Genomic DNA, 8,757 nt, shown 5'->3' on the forward strand with positions numbered 1-8,757 from the left:
CCTCATCCTCAACGCCCCCTTGCCAGGCTGGGGGCGTCCCACTCCCCGGGGCCAACCTGCCGCTGCCCTCGCCTCCCACGGGGCTTTCCTGCCTCTCTCAGCACCGGCCTCAGTGCTGCCATCCCTCCGATGCGGGTGGGACTCCATCTTGCCAGCAGGTGCGGCCAGGGGGCCAGAGTGCCCGCAGGACAGTGAGCTCCGCCCCTCCCTCCTGAGAACTGGGCAGAGACCACAGGAAAGGGGGGGGGGAGAATCCACGGCCGCCAGCCGGGCCCGGGCCCCTCCCTCAGGAGAAAACCAAGCCCCGTGTGTTTCTTCAGGCCCCTGTCTCGGCGAGGTCCTCGCACCCACACGCTCTGGCCGAAAGCAAATTCCCACAGCCGCACCCGTTTAGGTCGATGAGAGAGAAAAATGCAGCGAAGCTGAGAGAAGCTTCCCCACCTCCAGTCCCAGCCTGGGGATCCAGGGCTACCTGAGGCTGGGCCGGAGCAGAGCCGGCGCTCCTGGGCTGTGACAGTCCCCAAGGCGAGCATCTGGCAGAGGGGCCTCCCCCTGGCTCCGGGCTGACGGGGCAGCCTCCGCGTGAGCCCACCCACCCTCTCGGCCTGGGGGTCCTGTCTGAGCTGAGCCTGGGACCCAGCACACGGGGAGACCGAGGTGTCCGCGAAACATCTTCACGGAAAGAGAGGGCCTGTGGTGGGCGCGGCTCCCCTCCCCACACCTCCCCGCTTCCCCAGGGCGCCCGGAGCCCCCTCCTCCTCCCCCTCCTTCCCCTCGGAATTCTGCGCACTTCGAACTGCGGCCTCTTGGGTGGGGAGGGGTCTCGGCCCAGAGGCTTTGGCTCTCCTTCCCCTCTGGAGGCACCTGGGGTGGGGTGACAGCGGGGGCTCCTTGCTCTACCCCTCCCTGGCCGCCAGTGGCCACACAACTGGGGGAGGGGCAGCTATCCCGTCTGCCTTCTCCCGGTTCCTTCCAGAACCTTCCAGAAGGCAGCAAACTCTGCGTCTCTCTTCTGTTTGCTTCACAAAAGGTGGTGGGGTTTCGGGGATTGGAGAGTTCTCTTGGCTTGTGAGACCCGTCAAGGTCACTGGTGGGTGCCGCAAGCTGGGCGGGGCCCTGGGAGGGCTGAGCAGGGGTGAGGCCTTGGACAACGTGGGCGGCTCTACCATGAGGTCGGGCTGGCGCCCGTGTCTCTAGAGACAGAGCGACGGCCGTGGGGACCAGCCCAACAGAGACACAGATCTGATTCCGGAGGAGGAAGGCCTTCCTCTTCCCCTCACCCTCCTGGCAACCTCCAGAAATCTAAGTTTCTACGTATTTTATCCCTGGTGGGTCTTTTGAAGTCTTGAGAATCATTTCTGCAAAGACTAACATTTTATTTGTTCTAAGTGACTGAAGGGTCCTGTGGCTCCGTGGGGGCAGCTCGAGGCCACAGGCAGAGCCGTGCCTTACGCTGCAGCCGTGGGCCAGCGCGGAGCCTTAACCGCCGGGAAAGACACAGGGCTGCGTGTGTTTCTGGAGACCCCCTCCCAGCTCTGTGATTTCTCTAGTCTTAGGGACAGGCCCGTGGTCCCTGCCCGTCCGCGCTGGAGGCAGCGTGGCGGCCGCCTACTGCAGGAAGGCCCGCAGGAAGTCATTGTAGGAGATTCTGGAAGACAGCGTCTTGTCGTAATACTCCAGGATGTGGAAGAACTCCTCCTCCGAGAGGTTGATGCTGTACTGTCTCAGGACCTGCCAGACAGGAGGCCGCTCGTGTGGGTGACAGGTGACACTGACACTCGAGGAGGCGGCGGCCAGGGTGGGGCCGGGACGTGCCCCCTCTCCGCTGAGCCTGACCGCCCCAAGCAGCCCTCTCCCTCAGCGCACATCCCCCTCCCTCTCCTCCCTCCCTCCCTCTTCCCTCCTCCCTCCTCCCCTCCCGCCGCCTCTCTCCTCTGCCCTCGCCCTCCAAGGACCGTGGGTGTGACAATGGAAGGCTCTTCCGGTCCAGTGGAAGGTGCTGGTTCTCCCCGCCAGCCCTCCCAGAACCGGAGGTTAATAACCGTTGCCTCCCTGCACGGTGGTGACGCCGGTCGGTGCGTTCGCACAAGGAGGGGACAGAGAGCTTGCAAACCCTGCCAGCTCTGGAGGGGCGGCTGCAGGCCTGCGGGCACCTGCCTGCCCACGGCGAGGGGCGCCCCCTTGTGCCCCCAGAGTGCTGCGCGTTCTCGCGGGCGCGTCAAAACCACCAGAGCTCAGAGGGCAGAGGAGCACCACCCGCGGGGGGTGCAGGGCTCTGGGGCCTCAGCGGGGGCCCTGCCTCCACGTGGCTCTCCTGCTCGGTGGGTCTCGTGGGCGGACCCGGGCCCCCCATGGAACCAGTCTGGCCTCCGAGAAGCAGGGGAACATGGAGTGGTGACCCGAGGCCTCTGCTCGTGTCCCCACAGGGTTCTAGAAACCTTCAGGGAGGAGAACCTGAGGTCTGCAGGTGGGCGCAGGTGGACTCAGCCCTTGATAACTTGGGCGCCGAGGAAGTGAGGTCCCGGACAGCCACCCACACCGGGCCTTCGCTGGCGGGGGGAGGGGTCCTCGTCTGGGGGCTCNCGCTCCCCGTCCAGACGCAAGAGACGCCCAAGAGCTGAGCTCACCTTCCGGAAGTCAGACACGCTTAGGAGCCCGGTCTCGCCCTCATCATAGGCTTTGAAGGTGCGTCGCATCGGCCTCCAGCAGTGCACAATTTTGGGCTGAATCCGCAGTAAAGCCGAGTAAAAGGAAGAAGTCTCAGGTCCAGCTTCTTTCTGGGGGAGAAAAAACCCACAAAAACCAAGGGGGGAGCTGAGAGAGGAGGGTCGGAATGGGCAGCATGGGGTAGACAGGCACCGCCCCGCGGCCTTAGGCCTACTTTTGCCCCTGCTCACCCCTACCTTGGGCTCCCTCCGCCCCACTCCTGTCTAGAACGGGGCCCGCAGGCCGGACTCACGACAGTAATGGCAGATCACTAACCCTGCTGTTTGCAACANCCCCCAGCATCTCCTGGACTGGGAAGCCTCACTCGGGAATGTGAGGTGGGAGGATCTGGACTGGTCTGGGCTCCCAGGGGATGGAGGAGAGGCAGGGCCAGACGGAGACAGCGGGTCGAGTTTGAAATAGTTCGAAGGAAAAAGAGATTTCAGACTGGGTCTCCTAGTAGGTTATTATAATGAACAGAGTTTTTAAAAAACATTACAAGGTTGTAATTATATCTTGTAATTAGATAGTACACTACCCTGCGATTATTTCATTTAGGTGCTATTAGATAGAAAACAAGATATTTTAGTGTGATTTAGCCCTAACGCATGTCTGAATATCACAGAGGTGAACTGTAGGCAATAATGTGTAACGCATTTTGGGAAAGTTTAATTTTAACATGGCATCACAGAAAACCAATTAGTGCAAAGTTAAATTGCTTTCAATTTTTACATCATTTAGCACCTATGATGGAAACTCACCAGATACCCTATAGCTTTCAATTAGCTGCCAATTTACCCAATCTGCTGATCTGTTCTAGAAAAAGAACGGGTGCTGCGTTTGCTCCTCCCACACCCGTGCCGATCCGAGGAAGGCGCATCCTTGCTCAGTACAGCCCATCCCCCCGGAAGGCCTCTGCCGCCAGCCCCGGCGTGGGCCCCAAGCCGAGTCCCAGGGGCCTCCCCCAGAGGGGTGCCTCGCTGGCCTGAGCGCCTTATTGTGCGGCGGGGGCCTGGGCAGCCTGCAGCGGGGACGGGACAGGAGCGAGGCACCGGGCCGGGCAGGGCTGGCCCCGCTCTTTCCTAGGAAAGGCCGCTGGGGAGAAGTCTCCCGCCGCCCCTCCCACGCAGACAGAGGGCGGGACAGACAGAGGCAGGGCCCTTTCTGAACCACGGAGTGGCAGCTGTGGCCCATCTGGGTGTGAAGAGCGGAGCTGGGGGCGGGGTGGACACACGGCACCTGCGCGGGGACATCTGCCCAGGGGCCCGGCTCCCAGGGGGGCCGTCCTGGAGCACCTGTCGCTTCACCAGCCAAATCTCAGTCTGACACTCCGGAGCCTGGAGCTCCCGGCACCTCGGTGGGGAGGGGCTGGGGGGTCTGGAGGCAGTGTCTCCGTACAGGGCAGGGCTCAGAAGGGCTCGCCCTTCGCAGGCCTTAGAACCCAGAGGCTCCCCCCCTCATTTCCAGAAGGGGAAACTGAGGCCCGGGGAGGCAGAGGAAGGCCAGAGCCGGCAGGGACCTGCCAGGCTGCGTGGCCTCTGTCATCCTGCACCTGTGCTCGGGCCCCACGACGATCTAAGGACGACAGCCCTTTCTCTGCTCACGGAAGAACTGAGCTGAGAAAAACAAGTGTCTCAATTTTAAGAGTTTCTTCACCTGATTTTGCACAAAACTACCTACAAACGTAGCTGCATAGAAACTTTCCGCAAGGGGTCAACTCTGTTTGCTGGGCCGACCCGTGAGGACCCTGCTGCTGCTGGGCACGGGCGGGGACCGGCGAGGGCCGGCCGGGTCCGCCCCCACCCTGGTCCCTGCCGCAGGGTCCGCAGGGGGCTCTGGTCAGCTGTTCGTTCCCACAGCGGCAATGCCAGCTGGACTTGACCCGTTCTTTAACTGGACATAACGTAATTTGATATTACAGATGATGGAATATGAGCGGGAAAAAGGGTTGTTTTTTTTTTCCTTTCATGGTTTGGAAAGACCAGAGAGGTGAGTCCGTGAAGACTCTGGCTGGACTGTGTGGGTGAGAGCCACAGAATTTACAAATCATTGAGGACAATGGCGAAAATCCTCCAACTGCTATTTAAGCATCTTTAGGTTCTCATTCCTCTTAAAAAACAAACAAACAAAAAAACTACAGGCAGTGCATCGTGGGTGCAGCCTACACGGAAAGATAATGAGTCTCCAACCTCTACCACCGTGCACGGGAGGAAAGGGTCTTGCCTGCTTCAGATGGTGGATGAATGAATACACTTTGGTGTTTCAGTTAAAAATGTGTCACTTTGCTGCGACCCTCCCTCCCCCCCGCTCCCCCCGCAGCTTCCCCTTCTCCGTTAACTGACCGGTCACTGTTCCCTGTGCATTGTACGAGCAGCCGTGCCGTTCCTGACTGTTTGCCCTACAGATGTTCAAGGTGCCGGGGGAAGAGCCCCCGTGATTGGGCGTCTGCCACCCCGGGGAGTCTGAGGACCTGAGATCCGGGTTACAGGTTCCCAGCCTTGGGTCTCCAGGCCTGTGCAGGGCTCCAGAAGGAGAGAAAGAAAATCTCTGAATCATTTCCAAGAAAGAAAAATTCTGAGCTGCTTGCAAGGTTCTCGAAGCCTGACCTCAGTGACAAGTTCCCTGGCCGGGCAGACCCTGGTGGTCACGTGCTCACCGCAAAGTGGCCGGTGCTGCACAGGCCTTTAAGTGATGGAGGCGACGAGTGGAGATACACGCGCCTTATATGTGTGCAAACTCGGGCCACAGAAGCATCACACACACACATATTACATGTGCACACACACATCCTGTGGGCTAGACGCATATAGCATATGTGCACATGCACGTCTCATGTGAGTTGCATGCATATCATCTGTGTATATCATACCCCTGTGATAGACGCATATTATATCTATCACACACATGCGATATACACATATATGTGTATAGAGGAGATCTCAGCCAATTTCTGCGTCCACGTGGAGGTGGCAGTGAGGCCGGGGACATCTGACAGGTGGGTCCTCACTAGCCAGCAGCCCCTCCTGGAGTCTCTGTGTCCATGGCATCCACCTTTTCTTTTATAAAAATTTTCTAATAAGTTTAATAAACATTTTAAAAAATTAAAAAAAAAAAAGAGTATGCCTGGGTGGCTCAGTCGGTTAAGCGTCCGACTTCAGCTCAGGTCATGATCTCACGGTTCGTGGGTTCAAGCCCCGTGCTAGGCTCTGTGCTGGCAGTGCAGAGCCTGGAGCTGCTTCAGATTCTGTGTCTCCCTGTCTCTCTGCCTCCCCCCTGCTCACGCTGTTTCTTTCCAAAATAAATAAACATTTAAAAAAAAAATTTTTTTTAATTTAAAAAAAATTTTTTTTAATTTAAAAAAATTTAAAAATAATTAAAAAAAAAATTTTTTTTTAAATGTTTATTTATTTTGAGGAGGGCAGTATTGGCAGAGAGAGGGATCGAGGGAGAATCCCAAGCAGGCTCCTGTCGGCGCAGAGCCCCATGTGGGGCTTGAACTCACGAGCTGTGTGAGATCATGACCTGAGCCGAAATCCAGGGTCAGACACTTAACCGACTGAGTGGCCCAGGCACCCCGCGTCCGCCATTTCCACGGACTGAGGACGAACTGAGACAGAGGAACGGCCCAGACCCGCACGGGTTCTGAGAGTGAGTCTACATACCATCTTGTGTGCGTTCTGAATTTGCATCCTCTGCATCAGCGAGGTTTTCTTGGCTTTCAGCAGGAGGACGCAGCTCTGGATGAAGTCACAGTAAGCAAACCTCCCGTTGTTCTTTAAGTCATACTTCACGGCGAGCTGCTGACTCTCCTCTCCGCTGATGTCCAGAGTGAACTTCTCCACGAGGGCTAAAGACAAAAACGCCAGTTCAGCTGGCGGCAAACACTTGTTCATTTGTTCATGCACGCGCTCGTGCGCCTCTTGTGGGGGAGCTGTCCCTGCCGCAGGCCCCGGGGTGGCTCCTTGCTCACAGGCTCACGCCGGGTGGCCGGACAGAGATGGGAGCAGACAGGCGCACAGCGAACTGAGTGCGCTGGGGAGGGAGGGGGGCCCGCTTCCTGCTGGGCCCCCACCGGCCGGGCGTTTGCCTGCTCTTCTGGTTTTGCAGCCACGGCTGCTGTGGTCCAGGCAGAAGGGACAGAGCACCGTGGGCGGCGCGGTGAGGAGGCCGGGGGTTCAGAGTGGGGCCAGGAGAGGAGCTCCTCATACGAGGCCGGGAGCGGCCAGAGCAGAGCCTCAGAGTCGGGGCAGGGCTGGGGCCATGGGGAGAAGGGGAGTTTCTGCCTGCAGGGGTGTGGGCCTGGCAGGCGCCCGGCGGTGGGGCGGGGGCTCGGGTGTGGCTCCCTGACCAGGTATTTCTCAACCCTCGAGAGTTTGCTAGACGGCAGGAATTTACACGTCAAGTTTTCATTCCAATGGCGACCTAAAACGTAGAAAACCTGCACCACCCTCAAGAAACAGGTGTGAGTGTGGCTTTCCCGTTAGGATCCCGTCGATGCCAGGCTGGAGCCCCCGGGGCTGCGGATGGCGGGGGCCCGCGTCAGAGTCAAGCCTTATCAGCGCTCACCCCCACCCTGCACTGCACTCGCGTTCACTCCTTTACCAGTTATGAAGCTAAAACTTCTTTTGGGGCAACGACTCTTAATGGAAAAAGACTTAGGGAGAAGATTTCAGTTTAAATCAAAGAACCTCAGACTTCCACTGACACTGTGAAAGCGGCAAAGTGGAATTCCGCCGAGTGGGATAATCGGTTATTGTTGAGGCCGAGGGGGAAAAGCCCAGGAAGCAGACTTTGTGTAAGTGATGCCTTCCAGCCCGCGCAGGCCGTAAGATGCTGCTGTGTGCGATGGGCAGACGGAGGGAATCTGCCTTGGCACCGGGGAAACAGCAGAAGGAGGTGCCACCAGCGTACGCTGGGCAGGGTGGGCTGGGCTGGGGGGCCCGCGGAGTGGCCTGAAAATGCCCTTGACACTCCAAGCTGCAGGAGGTCGGCAGCCGGGCACAGAGAATACAGAATGACTTCTGAGAGTTAACAAGTGTATCTTTTTACAGAATTGAATTTCGGATGGACTACCCCAGTCTGACTGGCTGAGCAGAGTAAGAGTTGGTGGCTTCGATGGGTTCACGGTTAAACACTAAACATGGTGCCATGCTGCCGGCAGGACCAGCTAAGGTCTGTCAGTCTCAGAGTCAAGAGGATTAACCAAAACACAAGTGGAAATCGAATGTGCACGGAAGCCAACATCGCCGATTTGGTTTCAGCCAAACAGGTCACGTTAACTCAGTGGAGCAACGTTTGATTATTGGTGACTTCGTATTTCGTATTTCATTTATAAGGGGCTACTTTTCGTAGGAGCTGTTCACTTAAGAGAGTTTACACTTTGTTTTGTTTGCACATTGGGAAGCCATGATTGTCATAAAGGGGATTTATATTAATATTGGAGGTTCCCTTTAAAAAGGGATGTAAAGATTAGGCAAGAGGAGGGGGGCCGACCGCTGGGGCCACCAGGCGGGGCGGGGGTGGTGGTGACAAGGTCACACTGACCTTCCTGTCATGTGAAATGCTGCATACGCAAGACAGGACATAACCATCAGCGCAAGTATAAATCCAACTGATGGCACTTGAACAGCTTATTCAAGTGACACGTGGTGAGAACCGGTCAGCGGGCAGAGGGGATGGGGTGTGGGGACCTGCGAGTCCCCAGCCACCGTCCCCTCCACCTGTCCCAGCCTGGGGCTCCCCAAGTCTGTTACTAGAGCCCACAGCCAAGTCTGTGACTTCTGACGCGGAGAGTCCCGGCTTCTGCCTTGGTCCCGCGGGGGTGAAGGTGCCCTGAGCAGGTCGAGAGGCGATAGAGATTCTTTTTCTTTTGTTAAATGTAATTTATTGCCAGGTTGGCTACCATGCAGTGTACACAGTGTGCCCTTGGTTTTGGGGGGAGATTCCCGTGGTTCATCGCTTCCTAGGACACCCAGTGCTCAGCCCAGCAAGTGCCCTCCTCAGCGCCCATCACCCATTTTCCCCTCCCCCCCGCCCCACCCCCCACCCACC

At 57.8% G+C, this 8,757-nt stretch overlaps 1 protein-coding gene across 6 annotated transcripts in view; it reads right to left on the minus strand.

Moving 5' to 3' along the window:
* Positions 1–1,355: 1,355 nt before the first annotated feature.
* EFCAB6 (EF-hand calcium binding domain 6) overlaps positions 1,356–8,757 on the minus strand; it is a 239,973-nt gene continuing 232,571 nt past the window's right edge. For all 6 annotated transcript variants that reach the window (XM_077757996.1, XM_077757994.1, XM_077757995.1 and 3 more), the window contains 3 exons: positions 6,369–6,553; positions 2,628–2,777; positions 1,356–1,731 (listed from right to left, as the gene is read on the minus strand). In XM_077757996.1, coding sequence (XP_077614122.1) covers positions 1,609–1,731; positions 2,628–2,777; positions 6,369–6,553 — 458 coding nt within the window. In that variant the 3' untranslated portion in view covers positions 1,356–1,608. The remainder of the gene's footprint in view (positions 1,732–2,627; positions 2,778–6,368; positions 6,554–8,757) is intronic.

This window comes from Crocuta crocuta, unplaced genomic scaffold (genome assembly GCF_008692635.1).
Source record: "Crocuta crocuta isolate KB4526 unplaced genomic scaffold, BGI_CrCroc_1.0 scaffold143, whole genome shotgun sequence".
Lineage (NCBI taxonomy): Eukaryota > Metazoa > Chordata > Mammalia > Carnivora > Hyaenidae > Crocuta > Crocuta crocuta.